Source organism: Podarcis raffonei, chromosome 15, assembly GCF_027172205.1.
Source record: "Podarcis raffonei isolate rPodRaf1 chromosome 15, rPodRaf1.pri, whole genome shotgun sequence".
NCBI lineage: Eukaryota > Metazoa > Chordata > Lepidosauria > Squamata > Lacertidae > Podarcis > Podarcis raffonei.
Window position 1 is genome coordinate 1,193,477 of NC_070616.1, and position 18,996 is coordinate 1,212,472.

Sequence of the window (18,996 nt, forward strand, 5' to 3'; positions counted from 1 at the left end):
GTGGGAGATGGCTGGTTTTGTAGTGGGGAATACAGACTATTAAGGGGGGGAGGAGCTTAATTGGAAGAGCCATTGGCTGAGCTGCTGTGATGTCACAGAAGCTCCCGGGATGGTCAGCTTCTCAACCTCTTCCTTTTCCTCCTGCAGCGAGGGGGTCTTCAAGTGTCCAGAGGACCAGTTGCCCCTTGACTACGCCAAGGTGAGTGCCCCCCACCCACCCACCCACCCAAAGAACCCCTGCCTTCTGCTAGCTGAAACTTTGGCAGGCACTGAGGGCTACAAGGGAAGCCCTATTCCTCTCCCCCACTTGCCTCCCTCTCTCCTCGCCTAAGGACACCTGGATTGTACAGTAAAATCCATATTTAAAAAGTTAAAAATTAACTGTTGTGGAAAGATACTATTCTTAATTGCCTGGAAGAATAGAAGCCCTTTCGTCAGGCATTTAAATGTTAGAACAGAAGGTGCTTCTTGTCAGTCACGAAAGAGAGAGAGAGAGAGAGAGAGAGAGAGAGAGAGAGATTGTATTATTATTATTATTAATAATAATAATAAATAATAATTTTTATTCATACCCCGCCCTCCCCAGCCAAGACTCGGCTCATGGCAGCTAACACCAAATATAAAACAATTGATTGAAATACAACTTAAAAAACAAAATTAAAATACAACATTAAAATGCAGCCTCATTTCAGCAGAAACTTTTTTGGGGATAAAAACGTCGCGTCTTCACCAAGGCTAACTAGCCAGACTGGTCCTACGTGGGCCAGAAAAAAGCCAGGGAAGTCCCCAAGTAGGAGTTCTGTCACAGAAGGAAAGAGGAAAAAAGAATATATATAAATACTTTTAAACAAATAAATGGATCAATGAAACAAGGCATTCTGCGTGTGGTTGGTTCTGCATTCAGAACTCATCTCCTGCTGCCCCTTGAAAGCTGTCCTGCATTTTGTATTTTGTATTGTATTGTCTATTGAAATACAAAAAAAAACACAGAACCCTATTTATGTATGCAACCACAGTGGCTAGGATTTTAATAGCGAAAACTGGAAAGGCGACTTAATCCCCAGTGGCAAGCGAACTTGCGAAAATGACTGGGAGAATAAGAGGAGACTTAAACCAGAAAGTCAACAAAGATTGGATAATATTGAAAGAATACCTTAGAAAGTATTATGATAATGCAAATCTCTTGACAGATTTGAAGTATAAGGAAACTATAAAAGTAAAATTTCTTTTCATAAGTAACAGAAAAGTAATAATAATGAAGTGCGTATAGATTAATAAAGTGTAAAAAGTACAATGAGATGAATCGGAAGTTAATGAGATGTTGTTAGTTAGTGTCTGTGTTTGTTTCTGTGGAGTTTATGTCCTGTTTGTGTTACGTGTAAATTGTTTTGTAATAAATAATTGTTTTAATAAAAAGAAGGAAAGAATTCTGTCCTGCAGGTGCTTTTTTGCGTCTCATATTTTCCCCTTCCTTTCCCAGATCTACCCAGACCCAGAACTGGAGGCTCAGGTCCTGAGCTTGACTATCCGGTGCATACACAGCGAGGAGGGGTGCCGCTGGAGCGGGACCGTCCGCCACCTGCAGGTGAGAAGACAGGCTGGAAAAACCAGGGATGGGGAGCCCTCAGCCCTCCTGATATTGGTGTGGTATGGCGCTTGTCTTCCCTTGACCTAATGTGGTCCATCCCTTAAAAAGTAAGGTTAAGGTTGTAGTCCTCATGGTTTTGAATAAAGCACTGTGGATCAGAGAGCTGGGCTTCAGTCCTTAAAAGTAAGGTTAAGACTGTAGTCCCCATGGTTCTGGACCACAGAGCTGGGGCCCATTCCTTAAAAAGGAAGTTTTTTTAGGTTTTTATTTATACTTTCCCAATTTATACATTTCATTAGTTTTACAATCAGTTTGACATTCCAGCATTTGACTTCCTTCCCCCTCTTTCGGCGGTTCCTTAAATTTATTTCTTCATATCTTCTGCATATCCAAGTTTGTTTAACTTGCTCATTTTATTATCTACTGCAGATATATACTCTTTTAAAACTGCAGGTTATTACACTAATCCTGCTAATGTTTTTCTCTGTTTACAATTTATCTGTAAATATTCAATCAACCATTTCCATTCTTTTACAAAAAGTTTGTTATCTTGATTTCTTCTTCTTCCGGTGAGTTTCACCACTTCTGCATTATTCCATAAGTTTCTGTATCCATTCTTCCTTTGCTGGGACATCTTTTTAACAATTTTGGGCAAGTGACATTCTTGCTGCTGTAGTAGCTGACAGGAATAAATTTCTGTACAATTCAGGTAGTTCTGTCCCTACAAGTCCTAAAACTTTTAGGAAGTTAAGATGATAGTCCTCATGGTTCTGGGTTAAGGGTTTGAAATAGGATCTCCTTGGCAGAGTCAGACCATTGGCCTGTCTAGCTCAATATTGCCTACACTGGCTGGCAGCAGCCCTCCACGAAGGGTATCTTAGCTTAGACCTTCCTGGGAATCAAACCTGGTGGCCCTCGTTTCCCTGACCTGTGTGAAGAGGGCTGGGGAAAGGAAGAAGTTTTCTGGCTGACCCCCCCCAAATCCTGCGCCCCCCCTTTCTTGCCCAGGTGCACCTTGGGACGTGCAGCTACAACGTGGTGCCCTGCCCCAACCGCTGTGGGGCCAAGCTGAGCCGCCGGGACCTCCCGCCCCACGTGCAGCACGACTGCCCCCAGCGCCACCTCAAGTGCGAGTTCTGCGGGGCCGACTTCACGGGGGAAGCCTACGAGGTGAGGAGGCGGGGCCAGAGGGGCGGGGCTTGGGAAACGGGGCGGGGTCTCTTGGCCGTGGGGCATCCGGGGCATCCGTGGAGCAAAACTTTGGGGTCCGTTTCTGTTGTCAGGATAGACCCTCGTCCAAAAGGCACCCGCCTCAGGCCACTCGTCAGCCCTGCTGAGCTGCTGCCATTGGCTGAGCTGCTGTGATGTCACAGAGCTCCTCGGAATGTCAGGGGCATCTAAGAGGTGAGGGAAGGCTTAGCATTAGAATGGGGAGACGGGTTGTGAGGTTGGGTTTTTTTGCAAGGGGAGAGAGGCCAGTTTGGCTGAGATTTAGCCCAGAGAAAGAGGAGGGGCTCTTTGACTTCCAGAAGTCCATTCGACTTCCAAATTTATTAAATCCATTTTTAATATTATTATTTTTAATTCATTAAAATGTCACAATGCAGTGCTTGGAGCTTGAGGGTCTGTTTGTATGTTTACTTTCTGATTTTCAAGTCGAGCAAATGGTCAGAAAGACAAAACAGGTCTATATGTGTGACTGCTGCTGCTGTCAATAACTGTCATGCAGTGATTTGCTATTGTGTGCTTTTAATCAATTTTTTAAAATGGATTTAATAAATTTTTATTCGTATGTTTTCACTGCCAGCATGCCAGTAATCTAACATATATTTAAATGTAAATAAATGGGGGTGGGGCCAGAAAACCAGGGAGAGATCCTGAGCTAAAGACCTTCGCCTAAAAAAATAATAATAATTGAGATTCCTGGTCCTCATGGGCCTCAGTTAAGGAACACAGGAAGCTGCCAAATGCTGCCAGACCTTTGGCCCTCCTAGCGAGGTGTTGTTCACACTGACCGGCAGCAGCTGTCCTGGGTTGCTGGCCAGAACTCTGCCCCAGCGCTGCCTGGAGATGGTTTGAACCTGCCAAGCAGCTGTTCTGCCCTTGAGCTGTGGCCCTTCCCGCAGAGAGAATGCCCAGGCAGGAGGGGTCCTTCTGGTGCCCCCTCCCTCCGTATTAACCCCATGGCCTCTCCCCCTCTTCCCCACCCCACCAGAACCACCAGGGCCTCTGTCCCCAGGAGAGCGTCTACTGTGAAAACAAGTGCGGCGCCCGGATGATGCGACGGCTGCTGTCTCAGCACATGCTCTCTGAGTGCCCCAAGCGCACGCAGCCCTGCGGCTACTGCAGCAAGGAGTTCCTGTACGACACCATCCAGGTGGGACCCGGGAGAAGGCGGGACCTGCGCCAGGGGCGCCGGGGGGCGGGAGGACCAGGGGAGCCCTTGGCAAGCTCCAGAACATAGCAGAATGGCTTCTTTCCCTTTCCCTTTAATTTGCTAATAATAATAATAATAATTATTATTATTATTATTATTATTATTATTATTATTATTATTATTTTATTATTTATACCCTGATTTCCCCAGCCACTCTGGGCAGCTTACAACATTTCTAAAAACATCAAGCATTAAAAACCTCCCAATACAGGGCTGCTTTCGTTTCCTTATTTACATTAGTTTTCCAAATCTTACTGTATTATGAATTTAGATTTAGATAGGAAGCTGTGTTGGTACGACGCAGAAGAAATAAATTCAAAAAATTGTCCAGCAAACTTAGTCGGTCTTTAAGGTGCTACTGGACAATTTTTATTTTTTAAAATTTATTTCATCTGTATTATGAAAAACTTTAATAAAAAAATCTTACATCAAGCATTAAAAAGCTCCCGATACAGGGCTGTTTTCTTTTTCTTATTTACATTAGTTTTCCAAATCTTACTGTATTATGAAAAACCTTAACAAAAATCTTGCATCAGGATTTAGTAGAACTGTTAATAGAGCCGGGAGGGCCCCCCAGGGGTCATCTACTCCAACCCCCTGCAGTGCAGGATTTGCAGCTAAAGAAACCTCCCAACCTTAGAAACCTCCCAAGAATTCTAGAATTGCACAGCTGAAGAGAGAACCCCCCCCCAAGGGTCGCCTATTCCACCCCCCTTGCAAACGTGTCTCGGAGTCTGTCTGAATCCTCTTCCTCTGCTCCCCCAGAACCACGAGTATCAGTGCCCACGCTACCCCGTGCCTTGCCCGAACCAGTGTGGGGTGCCCAGCATCGCCAGGGAAGACCTCAGTGGGCACTTGAAAGAGAACTGCACCACAGCGCTGGCGCTCTGCCCCTTCAAGGAAGCTGGCTGCAAGCACCGGGTAAGGCCTTCCTCCTCCCTTTGCGCAGCCTTTCCTTTACTGCTGTGCCTGCCCCTCGCCCCAGTCTCACTCTCTGACAAGGCCGGGCATCCAAAAACCCTCTCCGCTGCAGCACAAGCCCTTTCAGAGTTACTGCCGTGTTATTTTCAGAGTCATCGCCATGGCCAGCTCTTCCTCACAGGGTTGTTGTGAGTTTAAGGGGGAGAGATGTGTACACTGCCTTCAGCTCCGAGGGGGGAATGTCATAACAGAGAATGAGAGGGGTGATTAAAAAAAGGGGACAGGTTTTCTGAAATGGCGAGGTCCATTTTTGAAAACTATTTTATCCAGCTTTCTGGGTCCCCAAAAGCAATTTCCCTTATTTTAGCAATGGGTGCCCAGTGTCTATTTTATTTGTGGGCATTATCAGTTAACTAGAAGGTGTTTTGAGGACTGTGTTAAAGCCAGCAGATCATTGCAGGTTTGGAACAGGTCCTCCTTCACCGCAGGGCTGTCGTTGACTTGTCGGACCTCGCTGCTGCCTCAGGATGTGTCAATGGCCGTAGGCTGAGAGGGCTTTTTATAAAGGGGGGTTAGGCAAATTTCTGGAAGAGGAAGAGGCAATCAAAGGCTGCTTGGTGTGGAGCCTCAGTGGAGCCTCCAGGATGCAGAGCAGTCTACCTCTGAATGCAGATTCTGGGGCAAGTGAGGAGAAGGCAGCTGCTTGGCCACTGGAGGAAACGAGAGGAGTCTGGCTGCTGGATAACAACCCTCAGAGTGGTTAACAAAGAGAATAAAACAATAAAATTATCATTAAAGCAGCTCTTTAAAACACCCCAAAGATAAAATCAACAACAAACAACAAAGAAGAGGAGGCTAAGGGGTGATATGATAGCCATGTTCAAATATATAAAAGGATGTCACATAGAGGAGGGAGAAAGGTTGTTTTCTGCTGCTCCAGAGAAGCGGACACGGAGCAATGGATCCAAACTACAAGAAAGAAGATTCCACCTAAACATTAGGAAGAACTTCCTGAAAGTAAGAGCTGTTCGACAGTGGAATTTGCTGCCAAGGAGTGTGGTGGAGTCTCCTTCTTTGGAGGTCTTTAAGCAGAGGCTTGACAACCATATGTCAGGAGTGCTCTGATGGTGTTTCCTGCTTGGCAGGGGGTTGGACTCGATGGCCCTTGTGGCCTCTTCCAACTCTATGATTCTATGATTCAAACTAGAAACAAGTTAAAACTTGTCCCAGCTTTCTAAACATCTGGGTAGGCTTGTTTAGACAAAAATGTCTCTAGCAGGCACCGAAAAGAGGACGGCAAAGGCGCCTGCCTGATATCAATAGGTAGGGAGTTCCAAAGTGCAGGTTCTGCCACACTAAAGGACCAAGTTCTTATAAATGCAGAAGGGGTCTCACATGGCAGAGGTGACAATTCTGGTTCTCCCAATCGAAGAGGCCTAGATGGGGTCAGCGGATCTCACAGGCAAATTGGCCCCAAGTTGTCAAGGGCTTTGTATATTAATAGCAAGGCCTTGAACGTGGCCCGAAAGCAAGTGCAGTTCTCTGAGCGCAGGAGTTAAGTGCCAACAAGGCCTCTCTCCTGAGTCAGCAATCGGGCTGCAGCATCCTGCACCGACGGCAGCTTCCAGATCAGTTGCGTGGGAAGCCCCGCCTAGAGCGCATTGCAGTAGTCCAGTGTTGAAGTCCCTGTGCAAGAAAGGCAAGAGGGGGAAGCTGTGGCCATAATCTTGGGTGGCTTTGAAAGAGGACTAGGCAGATCCAGGGAGAAGGAGAAGGCAGTTGATGACCACCAACCAGTCAGAGGCAGATCCTGCTTGCAGGTTTCCCATAATAGGCATCTGGCCGGCCAGTGTGCGAACGGGAGGCTGCACTGGCTGGGCAACTGGCCTGAAGCAGTGAGCTGTTCTTACACGCAGGTCGGTCTTGTCTTCGAATCCTGCTTGCGGGCTTCCCTCCAGGGGCATCTGGTTGTGAGAAGAGGAGGCTGGGCTAGGTGGGCCCTTGGCCTGATCCTGCCCGGGCTCCTCTTATTTCCTTTGACCCGAACTACAGAATTCAGCGTTCAGACAAGACGCTTCCTTTCCTCCAGTTTCCTAGTCCTCGTGATTCTGTAAGGATCAGGCGGTCCTCTGCCCTGATCCCAGCAGGCTGGCCTCTCGTTCTTACGATGTCCCGGTCTCTCTCCTTTCCCCCCCCCTCCCGCAGTGCCCCAAGCTCTCCATGAGCCGCCACCTGGACGAGAGCACGAAGATGCACCTGGGCCTGATGTGCGCCCTGGTGGCTCGCCAGCGGCAGGAGCTGGGGGACCTCCGCCGCGAGGTGGAGGAGCTGGCGGTGGGCAGCGAGGGCGTCCTGATCTGGAAGATCGCCGACTACGCCCGCAAGCTGCAGGAGGCCAAGGCCCGCAGCAACTTTGAGTCCTTCAGCCCTCCCTTCTACACCCACCGCTACGGCTACCGGCTCCAGGTCTCGGCCTTCCTCAACGGGAACGGCAGCGGCGAGGGCAGCCACCTCTCGGTCTACATCCGTGTCCTGCCCGGCCAGTACGACAACCTCCTGGAGTGGCCCTTCGCCTACCGGGTCACCTTCTCCCTGCTGGACCAGAGCGACCCCTCGCTCTCCAAGCCGCAACACATCACCGAGACCTTCCTGCCGGACCCCAACTGGAAGAACTTCCAGAAGCCGGGGGCGGGGCGCACGTCCCTGGACGAGAGCCTGCTGGGGTTCGGGTACCCCAAGTTCATCTCCCACGAGGACATCAAGAAGCGCAACTACGTGAGGGACAACGCCGTCTTCATCAAGGCCTCGGTGGAGATCCCCCAGAAAATCATCTCCTGAGCGCCTTCGTCCCCGGAAAGACGGGATTAAATCGGTTCCTGCTTTGCAACGGGTCAGACTGGATGAGCCTTGGTGCACCCTTGAAACTCTACAAGTCTGTGATTATACAGTTCCCTGGAGGTCTTTTAAGCAGAGATTGTTTGGGTAGGGGGGTTCTCTAGCTGTGATTCCTGCATTGGACCAAATGGACCCTGGAAGTCCCTTCAGACTATGATTCTCCAGAGTGCTGCATCAGAGTTTTGCATCTGAAAATATTGTACTCTTGTCTTGCCCAACTTGCCCTTTGTAGTCCTGACCTCTGGATTGATTCTCAGCCTCTCCCCCCCCCCAAATGGTGCTAACTAGCTACAGCTGAAGGAGGAAATCCTGCCTTCCTTGAGACCATCTCCTCCCCCCCTCCCCGCCAATGCAGCTGGGCTGCCTCTGTTTTCCTCCCCCCCCCCCAAATAATAATTCCTCAGCTCTTCTTCCAGAGCATCTTGCCCTGGTCTTTGTCCTTTGGGTCTTGGGTTCAAGAGGCAGGAATAATGCTTGACCCTTTCCCCACGACAAACTCTGGGGTTGGCTTTGGAGGGTGCGGGGGGGGTGTCCCTCAGTGAGAGAGAGAGCACACTGGGGCTTTTGGCTTTGCAATGGGCCAGTCTTCCACCAGATCCCTCCTTCTCTCCCCCCACCAAAAAAGCCAGCTTTCCTAGCCATAGTCCTGGGAAGAATGTGTCCCTAAATGGGGGCCTGTCTATCTGTCTGTCTTTCTGTCTGTCACCCTCGGTGGTCTCTCAGGGATGCCCTGCAGTCGCTTTGGACGGACACTTGAGGAGGTTGAAGCCCCTTCTACCTTCCAGGTATGGCCACTGGCCAGCACCTCGAGGCTACTGACCCCAATAATCTTCCCTCCTCGTGCCTGGACCCCTTGGCCGCCCACTCAGTTGCCTGGATCGATCTCCTGTTTAGCGGGGTGAGCAGTAGGGCAGGGAGAGGCCCCCCGCCCCCCCCCCTACTCCATCACAGAGCCATATTTTGTACAAGGAGCCCCAGAGTCTTTGAGTGGATCTGGTCCTCCTTCATCCTCTGTCCTGTTTTTTGGATCAGTTTTCTCTGCCTCTCTCTCATTCTCTCTCTGTGTGTTTTTTTAAAATAAACAATTTCGTGTATTTATTAACCAGGCTCTTCTTCCTTACGTGAGGCTGTTATTCTGCTTGCTGACTCTGAAAGGTCTGACTTAGACCAGTGGTTCCCAAACTTTTTTTGGCAGCTTGTGTGTGTGTGTGTGTGTGTGTGTGTGTGTGGAAACTCAGCTTCAGTGCCCCCTACCCTGAAAAAAGCATTGTTCAGAACAGTGGTCTTACTACCCACTGAGGAGGATAATAAGCACCATAAAATTTTAAACGGTCACAATTAATTGCACATTTGCTCAAAATCCAGTTAAAACTATTTAGTTTAATTAAGTTGACAGAACGGGTGAAGTTGATCCGGTAATACCAGCTTTTCAAAGTCTGAGAGGCCTTTATACTTCCAGCCGACCCCTTGCCTCTTAGCTCTCCCCAAGGTCATCCCACTGCCCCCCCCCCGCCCAGGAGGCAAGACACCCCCACCTTGGAAACCACCGCACTAGATGGCCTTTGGCGGGTGGCGCTGTGGGTTAAACCACAGAGCCTAGGACTTTCCGATCAGAAGGTCGGTGGTTCGAATCCCCGCAACAGGGTGAGCTCCCGTTGCTCGGTCCCTGCTCCTGCCAAACTAGCAGTTCGAAAGCACACCAGTGCAAGTAGATAAATAGGTACTGCTCTGGCGGGAAGGTAAACGGCGTTTCTGTGTGCTGCTCTGGTTCGCCAGAAGCGGCTTAGTCCTGCTGGCCACATGACCCGGAAGCTGTACGCCGGCTCCCTCGGCCAGTAAAGCGAGTTGAGCGCTGCAACCCCAGAGTCGGCCACAACTGGACCTAATGGTCAGGGGTCCTTTACCTATGATTTGCAAGTGGGGGGGGAGCCCTCGTAGTCGCGCTGTACCCCACCCTTGTGCTGCATTGGGGGGGCAGCCCATTTAGCTCCCAGCAGTAAAGGGAGCTGCCTCCAGGTCTTGCACATGCACAAAACACACTTGGCATGCAGAAGGTTCAATCCCGGGGGGCTGGGAGAGTCACTGCAGAAAGCTGCTGCCAGTCAGTGTAGACAACACTGGGCTAGATGGACTGGCAGTCTCGGAGAAGGCAGCTTCCTGTGTTCCTAATTCTCCCTCTTCACAGCTTTCTCCAGCTGTGTGTTGAGGAATTGGGGAAAGGGGGCCAGCCATGTTCCCAGCTCCTCCGCGCTGGCCATTGTTGCTCCTGCCTTGGGGCTGGGAGGTTGACATCCTGCTCCTTAAATTACAGAACCTCCTTGGGCTGTGATTTCCTCCTGGTTTTGTCCCAAGGGGCCGCAGGCCGGCAGCGGTGGTGCCAGGCAATAACTGCCTTTGTGGTCTTTGGTCTTCTAATTCTGGAAATGGCAATTTAATTCCAAATATATCACACTGTGTTTTGAGCTGCCGCTGCAATGTGTGGGTTTCTTGGGCCTTGGAAATGCAGCCAGCCACATAGCTAAACTGCAAACCTAGATCTGCCCCTTTTAGGAACCATAGACAACCTGCCTCCACCTTCCTGTCTGCACTATGGGGATAATAATATTGGCCTGCTTAATAACATTAAGAGGATTACGTGTCTGTGGCATGCTTTGCACAGCAACATATTGGTGCAGGATGCGTGCCTGGGCCTCCTCTCCCCAGAGTGGGGGCCCACAAAGGCCGTAGCTCAGAGCAGCTACTGCACAGCATGCTGAAGGTGCCAGGTTCAATCTCTTGTTAAAAGGGATCCAGTACTGGGTCCCTCTCCACTTGACCCTGAAGATCTGTTGCGGAGTAGCCTGGAATCCTGGGTCCTGTGGCTTAGCCCTCTCTGAGCTACAATTCCCCACACTTCCCAGCATTCTTGGGATTAGGTGAATGGGGAATGCACAATGTGCAGAGAGGTGCCTGGGTGCTGTTGTGCAGGGTTAGAAATTTCTTGTAGAGAACAAGGAAGGAAAGAAAAGCTTCCCTGTGCCAGCAGGTAGGCTTTGACCATCTATGACGGCTCGCCTGTGTGCCCCAGCCTTTGCCCTCTCCTTGTGTGCTTAATCTCCTGTTTATAGGCAGGAACGCGGCCGTTTCTTTGGACTCTGGCCTGGCCTGTGGGTTCTGCCCTCCTGGGGTGTATCCAGCCACCGCCTTCAGGTTCCTCTTCCGCATTTGCCAGATGCGTCACCTCTGAGTCACCTGCCAGGCAGATCTGGGTGGAACAGTTTTCGATTTTTGCGTAGTGCAAAGGTGGTATTCCTGCGGTTGGCGCACTTATTCCTTTGCATTCCAGTTCTTTGCCATCTTGATCCTTTGCCCCACGAAAGGTTAACATTTTTTTAAAAATGTGAGCTCTGGAGGCAGGTTTCACGTTCTGTTGAAATGGATCAGGTCTCAGGTGCTAAAGAAGACCCTTCTCTGCCCAAGACCCTGGGGAGCAGCTGCCGGTCAGAGCTGGCAGTACTGGGCCAGAAGGACGAAAGGTCTGGATAAACCAGCATCCTAGATTCCTAAAATCAGGTGATCTGTAAAACCAATGCAGGAAGGTTGTTTCAGACAAGCTTTGAAATCCTGCCTTGCAATGGGGTGAGACTAGATGAGCCTTGGGTGTCCCTTCCAAGTTTACAGTTCTATTATTCTGTTTTCCGGAGCCAAAGGAGTGCCGTGGGAGCCTGTTAGAGTACCAAAGACAGAAGGTGTGTTTGCAGCGGGTTTTGTCTGGGGGAAATTCAAATCTCTCTCAAAGAAAATCCTAGGCAACTGCTGATACAAAGTTTACTGAATGAGGAAACGGAACGAAGCAGCCCCACCCAGTCGCTTAGTGGTGAATCTTCTTTTCCTTGCAGAGTTATACCACGGCACAGGTTGCATCTTGTCGCAGGATGCGTCCGGAAGAGTCCATTCAAAGGATGTGCAATCTCCTGTCTGTCTCCTGGCACAATCGTAAATCCTCAAGGGTGCGAAATCAACCAGCGGTCAGCTGGTTTATGGGCCCGATCCAAGATGCTCACATTAGTGTTTAAAGCCCTAAACGACTCAGGCCCCCAGTGCCTCCTTGGCTACAGACTCTCTCAGGGGTTAAGATCTCCCTTGATAGTTCTCTTGCCCTCTGTGACAGACACTAAATGATTACAGCTATTTTGAATTTAAATCCCAGCCTTCTTCCCAAGTAGGGATTCAAACCCTGGTCTCAGTCCAGGACAGTAGACCACACTCAATGCTCGGTGGCTCCAGCGGTCTGACTCTGCCTGAAGCATCTTCCTGCATCTCTATAATTTGTCGCGTGGTGTTTATAGGAACGGTCAGAGCGGGACCCACCTTCTGCCCAAGTCGGCCCGCTGTTGCCAATGTGCAGAGTGGTCCTGTCGCAACCCAGAGTGCTTTTCTCCCTGACCCAGGCATTGGAGGCCAGTGGGCTTAAGAGGCAGATGGGGATCCTGTTCTGGAAAAGAAGGGTGTCTCTGCTTCCTGCCATCCCGACTCTTAGGAACTGGGGCAAAAGGCTCTGCCTTAATCGGTGACCCACATACAGCCCCAGACAACAGGGGCTTAGACAAGGAGGTGGCTGGTAAATCAATCCTACCCGGAGGCTCAGGACCCCTCCCTCCCTCCCCCGCCCCCCAGTATGGGAAGAAAGGGGGGAATGGTTCTTTGGCGCCTCTGACAAGCATTCAAATGGGGGCAGGGAGGCGGGGGATAAAACCTCCGCTCTTGAAAGGCGAACTAGAATAGGCCTTCCCCCCCTCCTTTTTCTGTAGTGCAAAAGTGATAATTTTCCCCCAGTGATGCGGCTTCTGTAGAAGTAGTCGATACAGCTCTCCCCCTGTAATTGTCAAGAAATTGGTGCATTAATGTACAGAGAATGCGATTGCTTTCAATTCCACTCTGCACCCACCCCCAATTATATCACGCAAAAGTCATTTGCAAACTGTCTGTGCCAGCAAACTCCCCCTTTCTTTTTTTAACTTTGGGGGGGGGATCCAGATTCACAACCAGCCGCTTGGAAGAGTGTTGGAAGGGGTCAGAAAATTATTTCCTCCTTTCTCCACCCCAGAATTCTCCAGCGTCACCAGCTGGAACTCTGTGTAGTTCCCCCCCCCCCCTTCTTCATTTCCCAAAATTCACAGCCAGCAGCAGCTGTGCAGGGCTTGAAATCCCAGCACCTAATTAGCCGGATCTGTAATTAAGGTGCACATTGCTGAGAGCTGGGTGCTAATTCACAGCAGATGGAGGTGAGGACGGGAAGGAAATGACTGCCTGGTGTGAGGAAGGAGGGAGAATTGGATGAGGCCTGTCTTCCCAGCGTAATAACAATTCCAGCATTTTCCGGGGAGGGGGGTGGGATGGAGAAGGGCAAAGATTTGGCATTAGAGATGCCAGCCTCGGCTTGGGAAGCAAATAGCCACCCAAAGCCCCTGCCCAAAGCCCAAGGAGGCCAGCAAGGCGCAAGGGTTTCGTAGAAGAGGGCAAACTTCCCTTACCAAGAGCCCCTCTCTCGCTTTGCCTCTGCCCCCCCTTCCTGTTTTGCAGAGACGCCCTCTTCCCCCAAATCTGTCTGAGCACCCTGGTCCCATGTCTGCCCTGCTAATCTCCCAATTGCATTAGAGGGGCCTGCCTTTAGGCTGATTACCAATACTGTAACCTGTCTGTATCACAATATATCTGAGCTGATCCTTCCCCACCCAGATCCAGATTACGTCCAAAGGGCTGGTCCTTTTCAAAATCCTTTTATGGCCTGAATACTTGAGCGATGGAAGCCTCTTGGTGGTCTCATCATCTAACAGGGTGGGTTGAGCAGCAAGTTCGCCTCCCTCCTCCCTAATTTTATTCCCACAACTGCCCTGCAAGGTAGGTTAGGCTGAGAGAGGCAGTGACTGGCCCAAGGTCACCCAGCACAGTGTGGATTTATTTGAACCCTGGTTTCCCAGGTCCTAGTCCATCACTCTGGCCACTGCCCCAGAAGGCTTAATTTTGAAAGCCCCAACCCCCTCAGTCTATAACTTCTAAAGTACTTTGCAGAATGGTTGATCCTGGTGTTTCTCAGCTCTCTGAATTTCATAATATAGTGGTACCTTGGGTTACAGACGCTTCAGGTTACAGACTCTGCTAACCCAGAAATAGTACCTTGGGTTAAGAACTTTGCTTCAGGATGAGAACAGAAATTGCGAGCCAGCAGCGCGGCGGCAGCAGGAGGCCCCATTAGCTAAAGTGGTGCTTTAGGTTAAGAACAGTTTCAGGTTAAGAACAGACCTCTGGAACGACTTAAGTACTTAAGCCGAGGTACCACTGTAATAATAATAATAATAATAATAATAATAATAATAATAATAATAATAATATTTTTAAAATTACATTTGTAACAAAAAGAACAACAAACATCACACACTGTATCCAAAACAGGAGCTGTAAAAAGGCCAAGACTGGAATTTCTGTTGCAGTAACATATGCAGTAAGTGAGCTGGTGTGAAGCCAACAGAACATGCCAAGCCATAGAGGAATGTGGCAAATTAATCAAACTGCAGGAAAAAAATAATAATAAATCACGATGTTATAAAAAATGAACCAAAGCCAAAAATAGAGTGCAAAATCTTGACTAATGCTTTGAGTTGGATTGATAGACTAGCAACAGATAAACCTTAATTCAGAATATGAATATGACTTTAAAATTGTTGTTGTTGTTTTAATTGAATGCTCTCTTGCTAAGGCAGCTGGTGGTGCGTCTCCTCTGAGCAGAGAGACTTAGCTGTGCCACGCAGAGGCTGCTGCCTGGGGCGATGTGCCCCTTGGTGCCCTAAAGCCCGATTAGCATCATCCAATCACGAGGCTATTTTTAAAGCTGCTAACTAGGCAACATGGGCCAGGCCGTGGGGGGCATCCTTGGGGCAGAGCCTGGGGCTCTTGCTGCTGCAGTCCAGCTTCCAGGGGGTTTAAAGCCCTTGCTGAAAGCGGCCCAAGGTTGTTGCTAGCCTGGCAAGTCCTTTATCAGTTGTTATCCCATTTCTAGGGACGCAGGTGGCACTGTGGGTTAAACCACAGAGCCTAGGACTTGCCGATCAGAAGTCGGCAGTTTGAATCCCCTCGATGGAGTGAGCTCCCGTTGCTCAGTCCCTGCTCCTGCCCACCTAGCAGTTCAAAAGCACGTCAAAGTGCTAGTAGATAAATAGGTACTGCTCCGGCGGGAAGGTAAACGGCGTTTCCGTGCGCTGCTCTGGTTCGCCAGAAGCAGCTTAGTCATGCTGGCCACATGACCCAGAAACTGTACGCCGGCTCCCTCGGCCAATAAAGCGAGATGAGCGACACAACCCCAGAGTCGTCCGCGCCTGGACCTCATGGTCAGGGGTCCCTTTACCTTTACATATCCCATTTCTACCCCAGCTTTCCTCCAGGCTCAAGGTGGCATCCACAATTCTCTCTCCATTTCACGTAAAAACACAAGCTCAGCCTCTCTGCATCAGGCCCCTGGCCCGTCTAGTCCAGCATCCTGTTCTCACAGTGGCCGTATATTCCTAGGAATCAAGGTAGACTGCCTCTGGACCTGGAGGTTCCATAAAAACATAAGAAGAGCCTGATTGCTGGATCAGGCCACAGGGGGCCCATCTTGATTTATCGGCTACTGTATTTTAAAATGAGGCTGCATTTTAAATTGCATTTTAACCTGTATTTTAAATTGCGTTCCCCCCCCTTTTCCCCTTATTATGTTTTTACTGTGATTTTATTGGTGTTAGCCGCCCTGAGCCCGGCTCTGGCCGGGGAGGGCGGGGTATAAATTATTATTATTATTATTATTATTATTATTATTATTATTATTAGTCCAGCATCCTGTCCTCATGGGACTGGCCACAATCCTCTGCGAAGGCTGCAAGCAAGACCTGAGCACAAGAGCAGGAAATCTCCCCTCTTGCAATTCCTAGCAACTGGTGTTCCCAGGTAGACTGCCTCTGGAACTGGAGGGAGAATGCGGTAGCCACTGATAGCCTCATCCTGCACAAATGTGTCTAACATCGTCCATAAGAACGCCAGCATTCTAGGATCGTAGAGTTGGGAGGGAGACCTGAGGGTCATGTAGTCCAACCCCCTGCAATGAAGGAATCTGAGCCAGGTCATACATGTCAGGTGGCCACCCAACCTCTGCTTAAAACCCTCCCTGCTGGATCCGGCCAATGGCCCAGGGGAAGCCCACAAGCAGGATCCAACCGCGGAGGCAGAGCAGAGCACTCCTAGCTAGCAGCCATTGATAGTGTTGTAAACAAAAATCTGCCCTTTTTCCCTTATGGGGTATCCAAGAGCCCCTATAGAGTCCTTATGTACGTTCCCTATTGGTAGGAGACAATAACAGAGAATATTGAGAAGCAAAGCAGCTAGTAAGCCTGATCTTTATTGATCTGTTGCAACAGGGTGCTCCCCTCACACGCAGGAAAGGAGGACAAACCCAGAACCAAGGTGTGCCTGCCCTTATATAGAAATTTTAAATTGCCCGTCCTGGAGCCCCAGACCACCCCTCCGTACATCATACCTACATCACAGAAAGGGGTGTACCTCAAGACCACCCCCCAGATACATCACAGAAAGGGTGGTCTACAACAGAAATCTGAGTGCGTTGTTTATCTCCTGTCTGGCAGACCACCTGTTAATGCTCACTTGATTGGATACCCTGGGGAGCCTGGCCAGTCTTTTGTAATGATAAATACTTAGTTCCTGGGCCAGGTCACAGGCTCATCCTATTCAAACACAGACAGACATGCCCTTAAGACAGGATTTGTGGAGGAAAAGACAATGGGGTGGGGAGGCTTTTCCATTTTCCTTTGACCTTGCAGAGAAATGGCTGAGGTCAATTTGGGAGGGACAAAATGGTTTCAGGACTTTCTGTGGGGTTTCAGACATGTGGTTTATATATCGATGTACGTGCTTGGTTGGTGCATTTATGAACATTTATTATATAGATATAAAACCTTAATTTTTTTATTTCAGTGGCCATCACTGCCTCCTGTGGCAGGGAGTTCCAGAGTTCCTTTGTCCTTTTATTTGCCTGCTTTCTCCAGGCCTGTCCTGTGAGGCAGGCAAGGGAGGGAGGGAGAGAATGGCCTTCATGTCTGAATAGGGATTATTGGACCCTGGTCTCTTGGCCCAGTTGGGCGCCCCTTCCTCTTCCCTGCATATGCCACTGGCAAACCGAATCAAGATAAGGCAGTAGCTTGTGTTTTTTCCTTTTAGGACAGGTGGGGTGGGGTGCAGAAGGTAGACTGGGCTCTCCTGGTAGCTCTCTGGAGGAATTTGAAGTGTTGTTGTTGTTAATTGACTTTATATACATGAATTTATAGACATGAATGCCTGCCATTTTTTCAGCAATGGCACCACTGATTCCCCCCCCCCCAATTATTTTGCTTACATGAAGACAGTTGGGGAGGTATTAGTGTGTTGTGGGGTCAGTGTGGCAGAGTGGTTAGAGCATGGGTAGGCAAACTAAGGCCTGGGGCCCGGATCCGGCCCAATCGCCTTCTGAATCTGGCCTGCGGATGGTCCAGCGTGTTTTTACAGTTTTTACATGAGTAGAATGTGTGCTTTTATTTAAAATGCATCTCTGGGTTATTTGTGGGCCATAGGAATTCATTCATTCCCGCCCCCGAAAATATAGTCTGGCTCCCCGCAAGGTCTGAGGGACAGTGGACCGGCCCCCTGCTGAAAAAGTTTGCTAACCCCTGGGTTAGCATTGGAGCTGGGAGACCAGGGTTCGATTCCCACTCAGCCATGAAACTCCCTGCATGTGACTTTGAGTCACAACCACTCTCTCTCATCCGCACCTACCTCATAGGGTGGTTGTGAAGATAAAATGGGGAGGAGAAGAACTATGTACTCCTCCTTGAGAAACTTGGGAGGAAAGGAGGGTTACAAATGTCATAACTAACTAACAAAGAAGTGGTAGTACAGAAAGACGGAGGAGTCACTTCAGTTCTGGAGCTCAAAGCAACTTCCTGAACTTGATAGAAAAGAGCCCAAAATCTTAACACTGGACACTTGACAGCCCTCACTCTGGAACAGAGCTGTAATGGAGGAAATAATAATCTGAGATTTTGACAGGGATGAGAACCCCCAGGCACTTTCCATATGATTTGGCGTTCCTTTATGGCATGGGGTGGAATCATCATGTTAAAGGCAGCAGCCCTTATCCCAAACCTGGATCTTTATTTGATAAATCAGGTAATATTCTTTACTTAGACTTTGTTATTTAAACTCCCGTGTGTGCAACTGGACTCATTCTGTGTGCCTGTTTCACAGTTTCGCTTCCCACCTTTGAATTTTCAGCTATTCTTTACCAAACAACAGCAGCTTCCTGGGCTCGCAATTCTTTAATTGTAAATAACACGGGCTCTGGTTAGCAGACCTTTGGGATTCTGGTAAAAACAAAACAAAACCCCACAACCACCCTAAGTAGATCCTGCAAGTCTAAAGTCTCCCTTCCTGGGGTTAGGAAACGCCAGACCCAGATAATGTTTGTGTGTGTTTGGAGGAGGGGAAGAGACAGTGCTGATGATCCCATTTGTCCTCACCCCAAGATTATAGGGTTGCAGAGCCGCAGGGGGTTGGAGGTTGCAGCCAAATGGAGCAAAGAATCTAATTTAAGCAATAATGAATGATGACAGCAACCCTCCGGCAGTGGGATGGCAAGGAGGGCTTCCTGGCAGCCACTACTAAATCATCTTTATATGCCTAGCACTGCCCCCCAATCCCCTGCCAAGCTCACCTTAAGCAACCTGCCCTGCTGGGCTCTACCTCCCTCCCAGATGTGCAGGAGGGGAGCTGCCTCGATTGATCCCTAGCTTTGAATCCCACCCTCCAGTGCACACACGATACGATAATTATTATAATCTTTATTGTCCTTGTCCCATCCAGAACAACGAAATTGAAAAAATCTGCACCAGACATTCAAAAACCAACAAGCCTGCTATCCCAGCCTGGTTAAGCCCCTAACAACTCTGATACCCCATTTTTAAATACAATATACTCCCATACAGACTCCTTACAATGCATTTAATACCAAAATCGCCTTTGGGTAGAAACTGTTTCTCAGGCGGCTAGTCCTAGTCTTTATAACCCTGGACCTTCTTCCAGAAGGCAGAAGCTGAAA

General features: G+C 49.2%; 2 protein-coding genes across 3 annotated transcripts in view; both read left to right on the forward strand.

Annotated features, from left to right (window-relative positions):
- NEK8 (NIMA related kinase 8) overlaps positions 1-1,524 on the forward strand; it is a 53,605-nt gene extending 52,081 nt beyond the window's left edge. The window contains exons 16-17 of the mRNA XM_053367212.1: positions 148-199; positions 1,481-1,524. The gene's annotated coding sequence lies outside the window, so the exon portion shown is untranslated. The remainder of the gene's footprint in view (positions 1-147; positions 200-1,480) is intronic.
- The window catches only part of TRAF4 (TNF receptor associated factor 4), a 77,980-nt gene that overhangs the window by 13,550 nt on the left and 45,434 nt on the right, over positions 1-18,996 (forward strand). Inside the window, exons 2-7 of one of the 2 annotated variants that reach the window (XR_008327781.1) lie at positions 148-199; positions 1,481-1,585; positions 2,597-2,758; positions 3,804-3,965; positions 4,791-4,946; positions 7,152-7,904. Coding sequence is in view for 1 of the 2 variants with exons in the window: in XM_053367219.1 (XP_053223194.1) it covers positions 148-199; positions 1,481-1,585; positions 2,597-2,758; positions 3,804-3,965; positions 4,791-4,946; positions 7,152-7,784 (1,270 nt within the window). In the remaining variant the exon portion in view is untranslated. Of the gene's footprint in view, positions 1-147; positions 200-1,480; positions 1,586-2,596; positions 2,759-3,803; positions 3,966-4,790; positions 4,947-7,151; positions 8,225-18,996 lie in introns of those variants that run through there. The other variant, XM_053367219.1, reaches the window with a different exon arrangement.